This window comes from Phacochoerus africanus, chromosome 4 (assembly GCF_016906955.1).
Source record: "Phacochoerus africanus isolate WHEZ1 chromosome 4, ROS_Pafr_v1, whole genome shotgun sequence".
Taxonomy (NCBI): domain Eukaryota; kingdom Metazoa; phylum Chordata; class Mammalia; order Artiodactyla; family Suidae; genus Phacochoerus; species Phacochoerus africanus.
In genome coordinates, this window is record NC_062547.1 from 52,147,697 (window position 1) to 52,170,594 (window position 22,898).

General features: G+C 35.5%; 1 protein-coding gene across 1 annotated transcript in view; it reads left to right on the forward strand.

Moving 5' to 3' along the window:
• The first annotated feature begins 376 nt into the window (after positions 1 to 376).
• Positions 377 to 22,898, forward strand: part of PRSS38 (serine protease 38) — a 40,742-nt gene continuing 18,220 nt past the window's right edge. Inside the window, exons 1-3 of the mRNA XM_047774614.1 lie at positions 377 to 539; positions 721 to 883; positions 1,475 to 1,746. Of these exons, the coding sequence (XP_047630570.1) occupies positions 377 to 539; positions 721 to 883; positions 1,475 to 1,746 (598 nt within the window). The remainder of the gene's footprint in view (positions 540 to 720; positions 884 to 1,474; positions 1,747 to 22,898) is intronic.

Here is a 22,898-nt window from a genome sequence, read left to right on the forward strand (position 1 = left end):
ACGATGGGGCAGGGGTGGGGGGATGGGGCAGAGGTGGCAGGGAAGGAGACCATTGAGGGCTGCTTCTGAGCTGAGGAATGAAACAGCCATGACCTCCCAGCAGCTCCAGGGGGCGTTCTCACGTATCCATGTGGATAGAGGAAATAGAGAGCAGGGGTTACACGGTCATGAGTATGAGATGCAAAAGAAAAATCAGCCGTTCAAAATTCTATCATATGTGGGTTACCATTGTGTTTTGGTGCCATCATATGCCCGGGACCCCTGGAATATTTGTGCTATCATGCTTTAGTACCACCTATGCCTGGACACTGTCGCATGTTCGTGCCGTCACAAGTCACGTGCTCTGACCTTCACACCCGCGAGGCGCGCTTGCTTCATGGCTGCCACCCTGATGAGACCTCCCACTGGGACTGGCGAGTCCTGGCCCATGATCCTGAGCCTCCTCCTCCTGCTCCTGCCCTTCCTGCCTCCCACCCAGGTTGCAGCCACGGCCCGCAGGCACCCTGCCAGAGAGGGGGTCGCCATTAGCCGTGATGTGGGTAGGACCCTCCAGGCCCAGATTGGTGGTAGTCCCAGTGGTGAATCCAGGGCTTTCTCCCTTCAAGGGTGGAAACCTAGTCTTCTCTGGCCTTCCCCTCCTCCCACTTGACCCCCCTCCACTTTGCCTATGGCCAGGCCTGGCCTGGCACCACTGCTACTCACACACTCTTTCTCCCTAAGCCTGTGGCCAGCGTCATGTGCAGGGGAAAATCATAGGAGGTGTGGATGCCCTCGAGGGAAAGTGGCCATGGCAGGTCAGTGTGCACTATGCAGGCTTCCACATCTGTGGTGGGTCCATCATTGATGAGTACTGGGTCCTGTCTGCAGCACACTGCTTTGAGAGGTGAGTGGGCAGTGCTGGATACTATTTCCTTGGAGATCTAGGGCTGCAAGACTGAACACACAGGCTGCATAGGACTGGAACTTCTTGGAGGTGGAGGAGAGAGTGGGACCTAGCACACAGCTCCACCCACTACAGCTTCTTCTTGCACAGGGATGAGGGCTCTTTTAGGGTCATCTCCTCTTCCAGATAGGTGTGAAACCAAATAATAGGATGAGAGTTGAGGACAGTGGCCACACCATAGGTTGAAAGGAGAGAAGAGGAGACAAATCACAGGATCAGAGTTGATGAAAGACTTATCTTCTTGAGCTACACATCTGCACATATGGCAGGCTCACCATCCTGGGCTGTCCAACAGGGCCTAGTGGGTCCCTGAATCCTCTATAGGCTCAGATCAGGACTTCCTTGGGGGCAATTCTGCCAGACAAACAGGTGCCACTATGCTAGAAGGGCTCACTTTTCCACATCCTGGCTGAGAGCTTGGATACCCAGACTGCCATGCTTCAGGACTCCCTAGGCCTATGAGCTCAAGGTGGCTCCCCTTTCCAAATGCAAGTTGCTTAATCACTGTGTATTTGTTCTCTGTCCCCATAGGGACAAGAATACTGAGGCATTTGATATGTATGTGGGCCTTGTGAATCTCGGGGTTGCAGGCCATCACACCCAGTGGTTTGAGGTGAATAAGGTGATCATACACCCCGCATACGAAGTGTACCACCCTGTTGGAGGTGACATCGCTCTGGTGCAGTTGAAAAGCCGCATTGTGTTTTCCGACTCTGTGCTTCCAATCTGCATTGCACCCCCAGATGTGAATCTCTGGAACCTTTCTTGCTGGGCTACAGGATGGGGATCCATCTCTCAACAAGGTAAGAAAACTAGGTGCAGGGTCATTTCCTTTATTGGAGCTTGTGGAAGGGATGACAACTATATGACATTACAGGAGTGAACATGTTCTTTCCACTAAGTGGTTGCAAGTACCTGAGGACTGGAGTCTCCATTTATCAAATCACTGTCTGTTTCTCTGTCAATGTAGAGTTTTGTTTTAATCATGACTGGCTTCATTGTATACAGAGAGGTAGTTACATCTACTTCGAGTGTGGAATTAATTTTAGTATAACAAGAACACAAATTTCCAAGCATAGATGTTCTTAAGATTTTAAACTCAACTTAGAAATAATCTTTTTTAACCTATGAAAAAAGGCATATTAGATATTCTAGTTGTCTCCACAAAGGCCTTGTACTTTCCTTCTAGGTCTATATATGCATACCTTAGAATTTTATGTTTATTTAAAAGGTTATTTGAATTGTATCTGCTCATCAGTCACAGCTGTTGATTTCTGCACATTAATCTTTTTTCCAGTTACCATATAGGGCTCATTTTTAATGACTTTTCCGTTGATTATTTAATTTTTCTAGATTTTTAACATCATATATTCTTCAAATAAAGATTTTTCTTTATCTTCCTTTCCTATGTTTTATGAACCACTAGAAGAACTGTGGCTAGGTCTCCTTTTCTTGTTTTTTTTTAATTTTGGTGGACATGCTTCTAATAGTTTACTATAAAGTCTAGTCTGTGGCTTTGTTTGGAGATTTCAGAAAATTTAGTGTCTGGTTTACTTAATTTAAAAAATTATTATTGAAGTTAAGCTGTTAAATTTTAAAATGTTAGAATTTTAGACTATTAAATGTAATCCCCCATTGTAACCACAAAAAGAAATTAAAAATTATTCACTTTAAAAAATCTACTAAATGCATGGAGTTCCCGTCGTGGCGCAGTGGTTAACGAATCCAACTAGGAACCATGAGGTTGTGGGTTCGGTCCCTGCCCTTGCTCAGTGGGTTAACGATCTGGCGTTGCCGTGAGCTGTGGTGTAGGTTGCAGACTCGGCTCGGATCCTGCGTTGCTGTGGCTCTGGCGTAGGCCGGTGGCTGCAGCTCCGATTCAACGCCTATCCTGGGAACCTCCATATGCCGTGGGAGCAGCCCAAGAAATAGCAACAACAACAACAATAACAACAACAACAACAAAAAGACAAAAAAAAATCTACTAAATGCAGAGAAGGCAAAAATGCAAGAAAATGAGGGACAAAAAACCTATAGGCCATGTAGAAAATAAATAGTAAAATTACAGAAGAACCTCTTTATCAGTAATTACTTTAAATTATTACATTTAAATGTAAACAGAGTTAGGGAGATATAGCTAAGATGACAGAGTAGGAAGACCCTGAGCTCACCTCTTCTCATTGAAACATCAAAATTACAACAATTGATGGAACAACTATTGATGAGAAAGATTAGAATCACAAGAAAAGATTTTCTACAACTAAAGATATAAAGAAGGAACCATGTAGAGATGGGCAGGAGGGGCAGTCACAGTATAGTCAAGACCTATACCCTCGGATGGGTGACCCACTAACAGGAGAATAATTAAAAACATGGAACTTCTCTCCAAGGAACAAAGGGTCTGAGGCCCATATCCTTGCACCAGGAATATTTGGTTTTGGAGGTCAACAGAGCTTAGTTTTGGGAGACCTAAAAAGCTGTGGGAAATAGAGACTCCACTCTTAAAAGGCACATGCAAAATCTCACATGCTCCAAGACCCAGGCCAGAAGCAGTAATTTGAAAGAATCCTGATTCAGACTCACCTACTTATCTTGGAGACTCTCCCAGAGAGGCAGGAGGCACTTGGAACTTACATTGGGGACACAGACACTGGTGGCACCACTTGAGGGTGCTCATTCTATCACATGGACACGGTTGCTGACAAGCACTATTTTTTTAATTAAAATAAGTTGATTTACAATGTTGTACCAATTTCTGTTTACAGCAAAGTGACATATATATATAGATAGATAGATAGATAGATAGATAGATAGATAGATAGATAGATTCTTTTTTTATATTGTTTTCCATCCTGATCTCTAACAGGAGATTGGATAAACAAATTCAACTTAGTAGCAGGATACAAATTAACATCAGAAATCAATTGTGTTTCTGTATACTAGAGTGAAATATCAAAAAGGGAGTGAAAAAAAATACCTTATAAAATTGCACCAGGAGTTCCCATGGTGGCCCAGCGGTTAAGGACCCAACATTGTCTGTGTGAGGATGCAGTTTTGATCCTTAGCCTCACTCAGTGGATGAAGGATCTGTCATTGCCACAAGCTATGGTGTAGGTCCAGCACTGCTATGGCTCTGGTGTAGGCCAGAAGCTGTAGTCTGACTGTATGACTTCTAGCCTGGGAACCCCTATATACCACAGATGCAGCCATAAAAAGAGAAAAAGCGCTCCAAAAAATATACTTAGAAATAAACCTGACCAAGGAGGTAAAAGACTTATATACTGAGAAGTATAATGGAATACTATTCAACAATAAAAAAAGAATGAAATAATTAGTTAAATTAATCAACTAATCAACCTCCCCCTTAATCCACAAAAAAATAGTTCTGTGAAGAATGTCATTGATAACTTGATAAGGATTGCAAAGAATATGTATATTGCCTTAGGTAGTGTAGTCATTTTGACATTGATTCATCCAATCTAAGGAAGATTATTTATATATACCAAAAGCATGGTATATTTTTCTACCTGTTTCTGTCATCTTTGGTTTATTTCATCAGTTTCTTAAAGTTTTCAGTCTTTTGTCTCTTTAGGTAGGTTTACTCCTAGGTATTTTAATATTTTTGATGTGATGGTAAATGGTATTTTTCCCCTCATTTCTCTTTCTAATCATTCATTGTTAGCATATAGAAATGCAATAGATTTTTATGTATCCCGCAACTTTACCAAAATCATTGATGAGCTCTAACAGTTTCCTGATAGCATCTTTAGGATTTGCATATATAGTAACACGTCATCTTCAAATGGCAACAGTTTGACCTCTTCTTTTCCAATGTATAATCCTTTTATTTCTTTTTCTTTTTTTTTTGGTTTAAAAAAACAGTGCATTTTTTTTCTTTTATTATTATTATTGAAGTACAGTTGGTTTACATTGGTTTACAGTGTTTCTTCAAGTTCTGATGTACAGCAGAGTGACCCAATCACACACATTTCCCTGTGCTATACAGTAGGGCCCCAATGCCCATCTATACCAAATATAACATTTTGCATCCAAAAAACCCTCAAAATGTCCATCCATTCCACTCCCTCCCCTTTCCCCCACCCCGGGAACCCCAGGTCTGCTCTCCTTGTTCATGATCTGATTCCGTTTATTTTTTATATAGGATCATCTGTTGCATGTTTTAGATTATACAGATAAGTGATGTCATATGGTATTTGTCTTTTTCTTTTGGACTTACTTTACTTGGTATGAGAATCTCTAGTTCCATCCATGTAGCTGCAGATGGCATTAGTTTGTTTTTTATGGCCGAGTTATATTCCATTGTATATATGTACCACATCTTCTTAATCCATTCATCTGTCATTGGACATTTAGGTTGTTTCCATGTCTTGACTATTGTGAATAGGGCTGCAATGAACTTATGGGTGCATGTATCTTTTTTAATGAAAGTTTTGTCCACATATATTCTCAGCAGTGGAATTGCTGGATCATGTGATAGTTCTATATTTAGTTTTAAGAGGAACTTCAAAACTGTTTTCCGTAGTGGTTGTACCAATCTACATTCCCACCAACAGTGAAGGAGGGTACCTTTTTCTCCATACTCTCTCCCGCATTCGTTATCTGTTGACTTGTTAATGATTGCCATTCTGACTGGTGTAAGGTGGTACCTCATTGTAATTTCAATTCACATTTCTCTAATAATCAGTGATGTTGAGCATTTTTTCATGTGCCTGTTGGCCATCCGCACGTCTTCTTTGGAGAATTTATTTAGGTCTGCTGCCCATTTTTCAACTGGGTTGTTTGGTTTTTTGTTGTTGAGTTTCATAAGCTATTCATGTATTTTGTAGATTAGGTTGTTGTCTGTTGCATCACTGGCCTAGATTTTCTCTCATTCTGTAGGTTGTCTTTTGGGGTTTTTTAATGGTTTCCTTTGCTGTGCAAAAGCTTTTTTTCTGTCTGATTGCCATGGATAGAATTTTCAAAATTATGTTGAATAAAGGTGGCGAGGTGGACATGCTTGTCTTGTTTCTGATCTTAGCAGAAATTCTTTCAGCTTTTCATTGTTGAGAATGATTTTAGCAAAGGATTTTGGCCATATATGGCTTTAATATATTGAAGTACATTCTCTCTATGCCCACTTTCTCTAGGATTTTTTTTTAAATCACAAATGGGTCTTAGATTTTTGTGAAAAGCTTTGTCTGAAACTATTGAGATGATCATATGGTTTTTATTATTCAGTTTATTCATGTGGTGTATTCACTTGTGGATATTGAAGAATCTTTGTATCCCTGGGATAAATCCCACTTGACTGTGGTGGTATATCATCCTTTTAATGTAATTTTGGATTTGTCTTGCTAATATTTTATTGAGTATTTTTGCATCTTTGTTCATTAGTAATATTGGCCTGTAATTTTCTTTTTTTGTGGTATCTCTTTCTGGTTTTAGTATCAGGGTGATGGTGGCCTCATAGAATGATCTTGGGAATGTTCCTTCTGCAATTTTTTGGAAGCATTTCAGCAATACTTTTCTATGAATGTTTGGTAGAATTGGTCTGTGAAGCCATCTGGCCCTGAACTTTTATTTTTTGGAAGCTTTTAAATAAAATTTTCAACTTCAGTACTTGTGATTGGTCTATTCATATTTCCTATTTATTTCTGGTTCAGTTTTGGAAGTAGTACCTTTGTAAGAATCTGTCCATTTCTTCTGGGTTGTCCATTTTATTGGCATATACTAGATTATAGTAGCCTCTTGTGATCGTTTGTATTTCTGTGTTGTCAGTTGTAATTTCTTTTTCATTTATAACTTTAATTTTTTGTGATTTGAGCCCTTTCCCTTTTTTCTTGATGAGTCTGGCCAAGGATTTATCAATTTTTTTATGTTGTCAAAGAACCAACTTTTGGTTTCATTGATCTTTTCCATTGTTTTCTTCATTTCTGTTTCATTTATTTCTGCTCTGATCTTTATGATTTCTTTCTTTCTACTAACTTTGAGCTTTATCTGTTCTTCTTTTGTCATTTTAGGTGTAAGGTTAGGTTGTTTATTTGAGCTGCTTCTTGATTCCTGAGATAAGATTGTAATTTGCTATAAACTTCCCTCTCAGAACTGCTTTTTCTGTGTCCCATAAGTTTTGGATTATTGTATCTTTATTGTCATTTGTCTATAAGAATTTTTTTTAATTTCCTTTATGATTTCTTCAGTGATCCATTTGTTGTTTAGTATTATATCGCTTAGCTTCCAGGGGTTTGTTTTTTTCTAATGGGTTTTTTTTTCTTGTAGTTGATTCCTAGTCTCATAGCCTTGTGATAGGAGCAAATGCTTGATATAATTTCAATTTTTAAAAATTTCCCAGTGCTTTATCTGGGTCCCCAAGATGTGATCTATCCTGGAAAATGTTCCGTGTGCATTTGAGTAGAATGTATATTCTGTTGCTTTGGGATGGAATATTCTATAAATAACAAGTCTATCTGGTCTAGGGTGTCATTTAGGATTTGTGTTTTGTTGTTGATTTTCTGTCTGGATGACCTGTCCATTGATGTAAGCAGGGTGTTAAAGTCCCCCACTATTAATGTGTTGTTGTCAATTTCTCCATTTATGGCTGTAAGTATTTGCCTTATATATTGTGATGCTCCTGTGTTGTATGAATATATATTTACAATTGTGATATCTTTTTCTTGGATTGATCCTTTGATCAATGTCGTGTCCTTCTTTGTATCTTGTGACCTTTTTTATTTTAAAGTCTATTTTGTCTGATATGAGTATTGCTCTTCTAGCTTTCTTTTGATTTCCATTTGCATGCATTACTTCCTTCCATCCCCTCACTTTCAGTCTTTATGCATCCTTAAGTCTCAAGTGGGTCTCTTGTAAACAGCATATATATGGGTATTGTTTTTGTATCCATTCAGCTAGTGTGTGAGTTTTAGTGTGAACATTTAATCCATTTACATTCAATATTATTGTGTATATGTATGTACTTACTGCCATTTTCTTAATTATTTCAGATTTGTTACTTTAGGTCTTTTTTCTTCCCTTCCTCCTTTGTTTTCTTCTCTTGTGACTTGTCATCTATCTTTAGTGTTGTGTTTGGATTGCTTTTTCTTTTTTTATGAGTGTGTCTATTGTAGGTTTTTGTTTGTGATTCCCATTAGATTTCAATATAACAGTCTGTATATTTACAGAATTCTTTTTGGTTGCTGGTCTCTTAATTTCAAATGCATTTTTAATGTTCTGCACTGTTCTCTCCTCTTCTAATGCTTGCTAGTTTTGATATTATATTTGTGGGGTAATTTCCTACCTTTTTTTTTTGCTTTTTAGGGCCACACCAGTGGCATGTGGAAGTTCCAAGGTCGAATCAGAGCTACAGCTGCCAATGTAAGCCACAACAACATGGGACCCAAGCTGTGTCTGTGACCTACACCACATCTCATGGCAATGCCAGATCCTTAACTCACTGATCAAGGCCAGGGATTGAATCCCCATCTTTATCAATACTAGTCAGGTTTGTTACTGCTGAGCCACAGCAGGAACTCCCTTCCTACATTTTTTATGTTTGCTTTTACCAATGAGCTTACTTATTTATAATTTCGTTGTTTCTAATTGTGGCCTTTTCTTTCCATCTAGAGAAATTCCTTTAGCATTTGTTGTAAAGTTGGTTTGTTGGTGGTGAAGTCTCTTAGCTTCTTCTTGTCTGTAAAGCTTTTGATTTCTGAATCTGAACAAGAGCTGTGCTGGGTAGAGTATTCTTGGTTGAAGTTTGTATGTACATTTATCAATTTGGGCATGTGAAATGAACCTTACATTCCTTTGATTTTGGTCATTGTATATAATCCTTTTTATAGGTTGCTGGAATCAGCTTGCCAATAATTTGTTAAATATTCTTGCCTCTATATTTAAGAGAGATATTGGCTATATTTTTATGTGATTTTTTTTCTGTCTATGGTATCATGTTAATACCTGGTTTTATAGTATCCCTATTGTTTCTTCTTTAAACATTTGCTATAATTCACTAGAGAAATGATCTGGAATTGGGCCCTCCTTTGTGAAAGGATTATCTATTTATTTGCTTATTTGTTATTTATCATTTCTTTTTGTTTTTTAAGATATATTCAGATTTTTATTTATTCTTGAGTTAGTCTAAAATGTTTAATTTAGTGACACTCAGTTGTTCATAAAATTCTCTTTTAATTTCTAAAAAATTGGCAGTAATGTCTCATCTTTCTCTTCTCATTTTGATGATTTGTGTCTTTTGTCTTTTCATCTTGGTCATTGCAACCAAAGGTTTATCAATTTTAGTCATCTTTTCAAAGATCCAACTTTTGATGAGTGGTTTTCTATAATTTCTGTTTTATATTTCGTTATTTACCACATAGATATTTATTTATTTGTCTTTTTTATTGCTTTGAGTTAAATTTCTCTTCTTTTTCTAGTTTTCTAATGTGGAAGCTTAAAGCAATTTTGTAATTTTCTTCTTCCAATATACACATTTAAAGATGTAAATTTCCCTTTAAGCACTGCCTTAAATTTATCTCACAAGTTTAGATATGTTGTGTTTGTTTTCATTCCGTTCAAAACATGTTTTAATTACCTTCATAATTTCTTCTTTAAAGTGTATTATTTAACTGTAAATATTTAGGGAATTACCAAATTTCTTTCTATTGTTAATTTCAACTTTAATTCCATTGTGCTTAGAGAACATACTTCATACGATTTCACACTTATTTACTGAGACTTGTTTTATGGCCTATCATATGACATATCCTGAAGAATATTTTATGAGTGTTTGAAAAGAATGTGTCATGCTGTAATTGGTGTGGAATTTTTTTGAATTTTTAATAAATCACATGTCAAGTTTGCTGATAGTATTTTCAAGTCTTCTAGAGTCTAAATTTTTTTATAAATCACATTCAAGTTTTCTGGTAGTAATGTCAAGTCTTCTGTAGTCTTACTGATTACCTATATTTTCTAACAGTGAGACAAAGTCAAGTATTGAAATATCTAACTGTGAATGTTCAGTCGTCTATTTCTTCTTTCTGTTCATTCAGGTTTTGCCTCACGTATTTTCTCTGATGGGCACCTATATGCTCATAATTATGTCTTCATTATATGTTGGCTTTTTTATAATTGTGAACTGTTTATCTTTGTCCCTATAAATATTGCTTGTTTTAAAGTCTATTTTGTCTGATGTTTGTCTAGCCTCTTACAGTTACTATTTGCATAATATACTTTTCTACCACTTTGCATTCAACCTATATGTGTCTCTAAATCTAAACTGTGTCTTGTGCAGAGTATATAATAATTGTGTCTTCCTTTTAATTCCAGTCTGGAAATCTCTGATTCTTGAATGAAGTGTTAGCATACTCACATTTGATCTAATTTCTAAAATGTTTGGATTTACAAATGTCATTTTGCTAAATGTTATGGATATACATATATATTCTCATCCCTCTATATTTTCTTCTGCCTTCTTTTGTGTAATAAGCAAATGCTTTTTAGTGTACTATTTTAATTCTTCTCTTGATTTTTTTTGTCTATGCCTGTGGTATGTGGAAGTTCCCAGGCCAGGGATCAAACCTGTGCCACAGCAGCAACCCAAGACACTGCAGTGATAATGCTAGATCCTTAACCCACTGCACTATAAGGGAACTCTCAATTCTTCTCGATTTTTAAACTATATTTGTAAAGATGTTTTTGAGTGGTTACTCTAGGGATTACTTAGTTTATCATAATCTACTCAGATTAATACTTAGTCCTAGTAAAAGATAGAAGTTTTGTTTCAGTATAGTTCCACAGGTAATTAAAAAAAATTCCAAAACAGTTATAATTATTGCTTTATAAAATTATTTTAAAGAATTTAATAGATGATAAAAAATGTTAATACATTGATTTCTGGTGCTCTTATTTTTTATCCATGAATTAAAGTTAGCATCTATTATCCTTTCTTTTCAGTGTAAAAGACTTCCTTTACTATTTCAAGGAAGGTAGTTACACTTTTTCTCACCTTTTATTTATCTTAAAATATCCTTATTTCACCGTCATCCCTGAAGGATAGTTTTGTTGGATACAGACTTCTTCCTTGAAGAGCATTTCTTTTCAGCACTTTGTTGTTCTGCTTCCTCTGGCTTTCATTGTTTCTGGTGAGAAGTTGGCTGTTAACCATACTGTTATCACCATGTAATTAGTTGCTTTTCTTCTTATTATCATGACATTTTTAACTCATTAAATATCATTTTAAAACATGTAACAACTCTTTTGAAATCTTTATCAGCTAAAATAAACACCTAGGGCCACACAGAACTTCTTTATATTGATTTTTTTTCCTGAACATGGGTCATACTTTCTGAGTTGTTTGCATAAATTATAATTTTATTGTTTAAATTGGACATAAATAATACATTATAAAAACAGGACTCTGATTTTTCCTGAAGAATTTGATTTGTTTTTAATAATTTGTCCAGACTTAGTTTGCATAATCTCTCCTGTAGTTTGTAGCAGTCTGTGCTAGGTTTTTTTTTTTTCTTAATTCTTATACTTATTACTTTTATTCTGGTTTCCTTAGGGTCACCACCATGTCTAAATAGCTCATTGGTTAGCCAGTGATTTGGGCATGTCAAACTGCTAGGCTTCCACCTCTGCCTTTGGGTTATATCTGTGAGCACATTTAGAGTTTGTGTGATTCCTCAGTTTTTGCTTTCCACTGAGCCCACGTCTGTCTCCATGTTTATACATATAGTTACCCAGTAATCCTAGAAATCAGTGGAGATTTTCTAGCCTTTCTATTGCTCTCTTATTTCTAGACTCCCCATAAATTTCTGGCAGACACTGTTCACCACACCCAGAACTATAATCTCAGACAAAAACTGTTTAGATCTTCCTCACTCATTTCCTACAAATTTAGATAGTTTAACTGACTGTACAAAGTGTTACCTTTTAGTTGTCTTCTCCAAATCAAGTTCTTGCCCTTTGGCAGAAAAACTGATTTTTTTTCCTAGCTAGCCCCACCAAGATAAAACTACCACATTGACAGAACAGAGGTGGAGGGGTGTCAAGGGCAGTGAAGCCCCGGGAAAATGTCATATTTTTGACATTATTACCTAAAGTTCCACCAGTTTTTCATGAATAAACACCTCTCACATTTCCTTTGAGTTTTTATTGGAGCCCTGAAATTTTAAAAAATAATTTTGTACAGTTTATACTTGTTTATTGGAGAAAGAGTTTGCTGACTTCTTCATTCTACGCTAGCCAGAAATCCCATATGTAGACTTATTTCTAAAAAATTATTTAAACCATCTGATGCTTTCTTTTAAATATTTTTCATACTTTTCTCCTTTTGCAATACATTGATTTACTATATTACTTTTTACTATATACCGTTCTGTAAGTTAAATATCCAATTTTTAATCTTCTTGTGACTCTTCTTAAATTTTTTTTTTGTCTTTTGAGGGCTGCACCTGCAGCATATGGAGGTTCCCAGGCTAGGGGTTTAATTGGAGCTACATCTGCCGGCCTACACCACAGCCATAGCAATCCCAGATCCGAGCCTCATCTGCAACCTACACCACAACTCATGGCAACGCTGGATCCTTACCCACTGAGCAAGACCAGGGATCAAACCTGCAATCTCATGGTTCCTAATCAGATTCGTTTCTACTGTGCCACAATGGGAACTCCTCTTCTTAAATTTTTAACATGCATACCTGAACATACTCATTTCTCAGAGGAAAAAAGACCCCATTTTATATATTTATAAACATACATGGAGATATTTTATTTCCTGTTACTTCTATTTTTGTATGTTTATATATTTATAAAAATATGTTTATTTCATATGTTACTTCTACTTTATGTTACTTTCATTCCACTGTTTCTATTACAACTTTTTTTTTTGCAAGCTAGGTCTTTATTAAAGGAAAGCAGATAGCTCCCAGGGTTGCTGGGAGGAGGGATAAGACCTCCTTTTCTCTATTGTCCTATAGGGGTTTTTATTCCTTTAAGATGGGGGATACCAATGTGGGGTCCAGAAAGATGTGGTTGTCTCCCATTGGCCTTGTTCAATTACCTATATCAGTCCTTGTCCAATAGGGTCTCAGGGGTGGAAATGTCCAAATAGAGTCTCATAGTTTCTTTGACCTTTTCCTCCCATAAACTGAGTCGTAGGGGATTAGGGATTAATGTCCATCTGGGCACAGGTACACTCTCTATAGTATACAAGGCCTGTGGGGATGTTACTCCCTGGAGCCCTTAAGCCACAAATGTTAATCAATGGCCATATCAAAGAATGCATCAAAGCCCATGCCCCTACACTGACTACCTGAATTAAATATTCTGGCTCAATCCCCCTTCTAGAGTTGGCGACTCTAACTGTGGGTGGGGGGGCGATGACCATTCTGACTGCCTCCTGCTGAATAGGGGTGTTGTTAGGGGAGAGCAGTTAGGTCTCCACTCATGGGATGGTCGAGTGGGCTTCAAAAAACTGCATTGGGTACCCCTTCCATCACCATTTGAGGGTTGATAGCTTCTCAGCGGGATGTAATAAAATGAGAAATACAATTAATTATACAGGTTTTGAATAAAACGATTAAGACCACAATGATGGCTATGGTGAGGAAATATTTTCTCCAGGAGGAGGAGGTCAACCAGTTCCAGAGGACAGTTCCAAAAGCTGGAGCTGGATCAGACATCTTATGAATCTGCTGCTGGAGATCTTTAGTTTCTGTTTAGAAACTGATGTCTTAGTGTCTCATTTGACTTCTGTTAAATCTTATGAGCACAAATGTATTGGATCAGATCCTGGATGAGCCCCTAAAAGTGATGTTACCAGAAAGATGATACCAGAATCTGGGTTCTTGTTCATGGCAGCCAAAGAATGAACTCTGCAAACACACAGGCAGCAAGCAAGCAGTCTTTATTGAAGGAAAGCAGATAGCTCCCAGGGTTGCTGGGAGGAGGGAGAAGAGCCCCTCAACTTTTTAATCATTCAAGTTTACTAACCTTACTCTTGTTTTATATAGCATATGCTTTTTTGGCTATATTCATATGTGAATCTAATTTCTTTATTCCTGCATTATACTTCTTTCAATTAGTTTATTTTCCTTATTGCCAAAGAATTTGCTACAACTCTTAAACATGAATCAACCATTAAACAGTGGATCAAAGGAGAAATCACAGATTAATTTAGAAATATTTTGAGATGAATAAAAACAAAAACACATTACCAAAACTTACGGAATGCAGTGAAATCAATGCTTAGATGGGAAATTTATAGCTATAAAAGAAGGAAGACCTCAAATCAATACATTTACTTTATGATTTAAGGAATTATAACAACAAACTAAACCCAAAGCTAGCAAGAAGAAGGAAATACTGAAGATTAGAGCAGAAAAGTGAAATAGAGAATAGAGAAGATTAGAGTGAATGAAACACAAGTTAGTTATTTGAAAAGATAAAGTTAGCAAAACTTAACTAGACTGACTATAAAAAGAAAGAAAGAAAAAAATACAAATAGATAAGACCAGAAATGAAACAGGGAACACAATGACTGACCTTACAGAAATAAAAAGGATTGTAAGATAATGAATAAATATCAATAAATTCTGTATCAACAAATTAGATAATTAGATAACATATGAAATGGAAAAATTACTATAAACACTCAAATTACCAAAACTTAATCAGGGAAAATTAAAATAGATTTATAGAAAATACTTAGGTTAAATTAAAAGATTTAATCAGTATTCAAAAAGTTTTTAACAAAAAGAAGTCCAGAACCAGATCTCTTCACTGGTGAATACTACTGAACATTTAAAGAAGAATTAACACCTTTTCAAATTCTCCAAAAAATAGAAGAGGAGGGAGCACATTATAATTCATTTTAAGGGGTCAACATTACACAAATACCAAAGCCAGACAAGTCACAAGAAAAAAAAATCGCAGACCACTATCCTTCATGAATAAATATACAAAAATCATCAACAAAATACTAACAAACTGAACCCAAAAGTACATTAAAAAGATTATACACTGCAACAAAGTGAGATTTATCCCAGAAATACAAAGGGGGGGTAGACACACTAAAATTGATCAATGTAATATAACACATTAAAGAAATGAAGGAAAAAACCTGTATGATAATCTTAAATGGTGCATAAAAAGTATTTGACAGGATCTAACATCCCTTCATAATTTAAAGAAACACTCAGAAAACTATGAATAGGAAGGTATTTCTTCAAAATGATTAAGGGCATTTAGGAACAACTCACAGTTAACATTTTACTCAATGAAGAAAAGCTGAGAACTTACCCCTGGGTCAGGAACAAGATAGGTGCCTATTTTCACCACTGTTATTCTATATTTTACCAGGCTATAGACAGATACATTAGGCAAGAAAAAGAAATTAAATGCATTAAAATTGGAAATGAGGTAAAATAACCTCTCTTCATAGTTGACATGATCCTATATAAAGAAAATCTGAATGAATCCTCAAAAAAAACCCAAAAAACTACTACAGACAATAAACAAATTCAAAAGTTTTTGAGGGCACAAGATCAACACACACAAAAATCAATTATGTTCCTATACACCTTAATGAACAATTGAAAAAGGAAATTAAGAAGATAATTTTCATATCATCCAAAATGAAAATTATCTATAAATAAATTTATCCAAGGAGGTGAAAGACTTGTATACCAAAAGCTATAAAACATTGCTGAAAGAAATTTTAAAAGACCTAAGCAAATATAAAGCAGTTCATGATCCTGGATTAGAAAACTTAATATTGTTAAAATATCAGCACTCCCCAAAGTGATCTACATATGCAATGCAGTCTCTATCAAAAGTCAATATTTTGCAGATATGGAAAAACTGGTCCTCAAAATCAAATGAAATTCAGAGTTCGCATCAAGGCTCAGTGTTTAATGAACCCAACAAGTACCCACGAGGATGTAGGTTCAATCCCTGGCCTTGCTCATTGGTTCAAGGATCTGGCATTGCCATGAGCTGTTGTGTAGGTTGTAGATGCAGCTCAGATCCTGCATTTTTGTGGCTGTGGCACAGGCTGGCAGCTACAGCTTCAATTTGACCCCTAGCCTGGGAACCTCCTTATGCCATGGGTGTGGCACAAAAAAAGGCAAAAATCAAATGAAATTGGAAGGGACACTAAACAATCAAAACAGCCTCAGAAAAGATGATCAAAATTGGAAAACTTAGGAGTTCCCTTAGGGGCATAGCAGAAATAAATTCAACTAGTATCCATGAAGATGCGGGTTTGATACCTGGCCTCACTCATCTGGAATTGCCATGAGCTGTGGTGTGGGACACAGATGTAGCTCAGCTCTGGCATTGCTAAGGCTGTGGTGTAGGCCAGCAGCTATAGCTTGGACTCAACCCCTAGCCTGGGAACTTCCATGTGTGGTGGGTGTGGCCCTAAAAAAAGGCAAAAAAAATGGAAAATTCACCCTTCTTGATTTCAAAATTTACTACAAAGCTATAATAATCAAAACAATATGGTACTAGCTGAAGGAATAGTCAGTGGAATAGAATTGAAAGTCCAGAAATAAATGCATTCATCTATAGCCAATTGATTTTTTCAAGTTTTATTGAAGTATAGTTGATTTACAATGTTGTGATCATTTCTGATGTACAGCAAAATGATTAACTTATACACATAAACACATCCATTCTCTTTCATATTCTTTTCCCATATAGGTTATCACAGAATATTGGGTAGAGTTCCCTGCCCTATACAGAATGTCCCCATTGACTGTTCCATATAAAATAGTATGTGTATCCCAATCCCAAATCCCCAATTCATCCCCCCCCACATTGTCCCATTTGGTAGACATAAGATTGTTTTCAAAGTCTGTGAATATTCTGTTTTGATTTTTGACAGCGGTACTACTCCACTCAATGGAGAAGGAATAGTTTGTTCAACCAATAGTGGCAGGTTAACTGGATGTCCACATGCAAAAGAATGTAGTTGGACACTTACCTCACACCATACACAAAATTTTAAGTGGGAACAACCTAACTTTAGGAATTAAAACCATAAACATCTTAGATGAAAACATAGGAGTAAATCTTCATGATCTTGGGCTTGGCAGTGGATTCTTTGATGTAACTTTAAGTTTTTGAAGTCATGTAGTGTGGATTCTTTTTTTCTCCTTTCTCATACTACTGCTTTTGAGATTCATCAGTAGTTCATGTTGTTTTTCCATCATTCCGTCTTCATTATATGAACATAGGAAAATTTCTTTTATACATGTTCCTTTAATTTTTTTATTAGGGTCAATATTTATTTATTTATTTATTTATTTATTTATTTATTTATTTTGTTTCCCCAATACATTATTTTTTTCTACTGTATAGCATGGTGACCCAGTTACACATACATGTATACATTCTTTTTTCTCACATACATGTTCCTTTAGATATGACCTCTGGGTTGTCCCCAGTTTTTAAGTCTTATAAATAAATATACAACAAATATTGTACAAGCCTTTTTGTGAACATATGTCCTTGTTAATCTTGAGGATATACTTGGTAGTAGAATATGTTAGCTATAGGGTGGGGTATATTTAACTTTATTAGAAACTGCCAAACAGCTTTCCAAACTGGTCATGCCATTTTATAGTTCCATAGCCAATGTATGAGAATGCTAGTTGCTCTACATCCTTGCCAGCACTTGACATTATCAGTCTTTTTCACTTTAGCTACACTGATCATTATGTAGTGATACCTTCTTGAGGTTTAATAAAAGTAGAAGTTTTATAATTTATAGAAGTTTTTATATATTCTAAATATGTGTACTTTTATAAATATGCTAATAGTCTCTGCTAGACTGTGGCTTGTTTTCTAAATTTCTTAATATTGTCTTCTGATTGGAAAAGTTTTAAAATTTAGCCCAAATCCAATTTATCACTTTTTTCTTTTTTATTTGCTTACTATAAGCTTATGAATAATTTTATCCATTTATCCTAGAAGCATTATGAATTTAATTTTTACATTTAGTTATAAAATCCAACAAAAAATTTTTTGCATATAATATGAAGGGAAAAAACAAGGTTCACATTTTTCTGTGTTGATATTCACTTGCTCTAGCACCATTTGTCAGGAATATCTCCTTTTCCTACTGATATGTACTGGCATCTTTCTCAAACATCATGTGACCATATATGTGTAGGTCTACTTCCAGGCTTACTATTCTGCCACTTAGATCTCACCAAATACAACAGTGTTGTATTTACCATAGCTTTATGATGGATTGGGTCCTACACATCATCCATGGCTGTTTCTCTTTTTCAAGATCATCATGGGCATTCTAGGTCTTTTGCACTTCCATATGAATTTTAGAATTAGCACCCCAATCTACAGTAAACCCAAGATTTTGGATGACTCATCATTTTCCATGGCTCTTGGCACTGTGAGACAACTTTCTCCTTGGATACTTCATAAAATTGCCTTAAAAAAATACCACATTGAATAACTTTCCCAGCCTCTACTGGGGACCCAGAGCCCTTTTGAGATATTGAACATAATGCTACCTTTTTGTCTAGACTGGCAACATTTTTATAATTACAGATCTTGAGCTGTGTGGCACTGCTGGTTGTGGCTGAGCTTGTCTGTGTGTCTGATGGCTGTCTCTCTACGTACTGGCCTGTGACAGAATGAGCTGAAGTGCTGGAATCTGATCCATGCATCTCTCATTGTCCAGAATCCCGACTAGGGAATGTCCAAAGGCAGTGGTGGAGAAACACAACACTTTTTGAAGCCTCTGCTTACAAGTCTGTTTAAATTCCATTGGCAAAACATATCATGGGGTAAAATTCAGATTCAAGAATTGAGAAAATACATAACACCTCTCAATGGGAGTGACTGCAAAGACACATGGCAAAGGGAATATATGTAGAAAAGTATGGAGAACTGGATTCATTAATGCAATTCATTTAAATTTGTAGTTTACTGCTTAACAGATAAACACTAACATAGTGTTATCCCCCTTCAATTCTTTACGCTATTGTTCTATATTTTACTTCCTTTTTTAATTACTCAATGAATTTTGTTACATTTATAGTTGTACAATGATCATCACAACCCAATTTTATAGCATTTCCATCCCAAATCCCCAGGACATCGACCCCCCCCCAACCTGTCTCATTTGGAAAACATAAGTTTTTCAAGGTCTACATGTCAGTATCTGCTCTGTAAAGAAGTTCATTTCGTCCTTTTTTTAGATTCCACATATAAGTGATAGCATATGATGTTGATTCTATGTTTTACTTCTGCACAGTATACTGGTATTATTGTTGCTTAAAACCTTCAGTAATCCTCCAAAATACTTTTCAATAGTCTCATTTTTAACATCATCTAGGAAATTATTGACCCAATGATCAAATACTGTTTACTCAGAAACCAAGACCACTCACCTTCCAGCAACATTTCTCATCCCCTAATATTATCTTACACATGTAGTGCACCCCAAACTCTGAGGTTGAGTGGGGTGGATGGAGTGTACAACCATGATCTGTCTAGGCCCAGATGATATCTATTCTCCAAGGTATTCTTTTTCTAGGATACCTTACCCAAATTCATCCCAGCCCTCTCTCCCTTCTCAGACATACAGTGTCATTTCATATGTCAGGTATCTGTCTGTCTTGCTTTCTTTGGACCTCAGGGACAGACAATGGGAGTCATCCTAATTCTTGGTTCGAAAAACATTCATTCATTCATACATGGTCTTATTTATGTTTGTTTCTAATAATATAATGCATACTCATGTACACATCTCTAAAATAGGGAAATTGGAACATTGAAAGTATTGGCTTCATGGCCATTGTATCTACTTGTGTCTGTGGAACATTGTATCTACTTCATGGTCCTGCCCCATCCTGACCCTCTTGGTCTTCTCATTTGAGTGAACTTAGCAAAAATCTTTTCTTCTTTTTTAACTGGGTTAAAATATACTAAACATAAAGTTTATCATCTTATTCATTTTTAAGTGTACACTTCAGTAGTTTAAATAATTTACATTGTTGTGCAATCATCACATGCCATCCATCCCCAGGATTCTTTTCATCGTGTAAATCTGAAACTCTATACTTATTAAACAGTAACTTCCCATTCCTCCTTCTAGCCCCTGGAAACCATCATTACACTTTATGTCTCTATGAGTTTGACTACCTAGTACCTCATATAAGTGGAATCATTCAGTATTGTCCTTTTGCTACTGGCTTATTTCACCTAGCATGATGTCCTCAATGTTTATCCTTGTTGTAGTGAATTGCAGAATTTCCTCCCTTTTCTCCTATTTAGTTTCTTTTTTAACCATTTTTTGTATTGCAATATAGTTGATTTACAATGTATATATGTATGTGTATACATATTCTATTTCAGTTTCTTTTCCATTATAGATTATTACAAGATATTGAATATAGTTCCTGTGCTATAAAGCAGAGCTTTTTTGGTTATCTGTTTTATATATAGTAGTGTATTTGTTAATCCCAAACTCCTAATTTATGCCTCCCCCACTTTTCTCTTTGGTAACCTTAAGTTCACTTTCTATGTCTATGAATCTATTTCTGTTTTGTAATTAAGAGAATTTCTATTATTTTTTAATATTTCACCTATAAGTTATATCATATGAAATTTGTCTCTGACTTACTTCACTCAATGTGATTTTTAGGTCCATCCATATTGCTGCAAATGGCATTATTTTTTCTTTTTTAATGGCTGAGTAATATACCATTTTATATTATATACAATATATTATTTATTTTATATATAATATAATATATATATATATATATATATATATATATATATATATATCACATTTTCTTTGTCCACTCATCTGTCAATGGACATTTACATTCCTTCCATGTCTTGGCTATTGTAAACAGTTCTTCTATGAATATTGGGGTGCATGTATTTTTTCAAATTAAGAGTTTTATCCAGATATATGCTTATAAGTAGGATTGCAAGATCATGTGGTTAACTCCATTTTTAATTTTTAGGGAACCTCCATACTGTTCCCCATCGTAGCTACACAAGTTTACATTCCCACCAACAGTGTAAGAGGGTTCTTTTTTCTCCATACCCTCTCCACCATTTATAATAGTAGACTTTTTAATGATGGCCATTCTGCCTGGTGTGAGGTGATATATCATTGTAGTTTTTTTTTATTTATCTAATAATTAGTGATGGTGAGTATCTTTTCATGTGCTTGTTGGCCAACTGTATTTCTTCTTTGGAGAAATGTCAACTTAAGTCTATTAAATTTCCCTCCTTTTGAAGGCTGAATAATGTTCCTTGATATGCATATACCCCATTTTGGTAATCCATATACCAGGCAATGGACACTTGGTTGCTTCCATGTTTTAGTTATTGTGAATAATGCTAGTATGAGCTAAATGGTATACAAATATCTCTTTAAGGCCCAGTTTTCAATTCTTTTGGGTATATGCCCAGAAATGGAATTGCTGAGACAAATGCTAATTCTATTTTTTATTTTTTGAGCAACCTCCATACTGTATTCTATTGTTATACAATTTTACATTTGCACCAACAGTTCACAAGGGTCCAATTTCTCCATATCCTTGCCAACTTGTGATTTTCTGTTTTGATAGCCACCCTAATGAATGTGAGGTGGTATCCCATTTCAGTTTTAATTTGCTTGTTGAGCATATTTTCATGCATTTATTCTTTGGAGAAATGTCTATTTGAGTCCTTTGTCCATTTTTTAAATTGTTTTGTTGTTGTGATTGTTGAGTTTTAGGAGTTCTCCATATATTATTCAATAATAACTTATAAGATATACAATTTGCAAATAATTATTCCTTGTCTGTGGGTTGCCTTTTTAATCTGTGGATAGTGTCTCTTCACATACAAAATTTTAAAATCTTCATGAAGTCCAATTTGTCTATTTTTTTGTTTGTTACCTGTGTCTTTGGTGTCCTATTCAAGAAACAATTACCAAATCCAAAGTCATGGAGCTTTCGTCCTATCAATATTTTAAAGTATATTGAGATTTAGTGCATGGCCTAAAATTACGACCTATTCTGGAAAATGCCCCATGTACACTTGAGAAAAATGTTTACTCTGCTATTGCATAGAATGTTCTGTAAACATCTATTATATATAGTTGGTTTAACGTTGTTTGAGGCCTTGGTTTCCTTGTTTATCTGCTGTCTGATTATTCTATCCATTGTTGTGAGAGAGGTTAGAAGTCCCCAGTTATAGAGAACTTTCTGTTTCTGCATGAAATTCTGTCAGTTTTAGCTTCAAATATTTTGATGGCATGTCATGAGGTATGTAAATGTTTATAATTGTTGTATCTTCTTGTTGTATTGAATTTTTTTGTTATTATATAATATCCCTTATCTCTCAGAAACTTTTTTGATTTAAAGTCTGTTTTTTCTAATATTAGTATACCTGTTCCTGCTCTCTCTTTGTTACTAGTTGCATGAACTATCTTTTCCCATCATTTCACCTTCAACCTGTTTGTGTCTTTGGATTTCAGGTGAGTCATGTAGACATCGCACAGTTAGATCATGTGTTTTATCCATTCTTAAAATCTGTCTTTTAATTGGATAGTTTAAATTAATTTACATTTAAAGAAATTATTGATAAAGAGGGACTTCTGACAATGTGCTTTTAGTTTTATAGTGCCCCACAGCTCCTTTATTCTCATTCCCTTCCTGCCTGCCTTTTTTGCACTTAGTTGATTTTTCATGGTAAAATGTTTACATGTCATATCTCTCCTTTTGTGTATATTCTATACCTAGTTTCTTTGTGATTATCATGGGAATTACATTTGAAGTTCTAAATTTATAGCATTCCAATTTGAATTTAAAACATATTTATTTTTTAAGATGTGTAGATTAAATTTATTTCATATTAATAATTTTTTATTACTCAGAGAATTTAACACATCTGTAGTTGTATAATGATCATCACAATCTGATTTCAC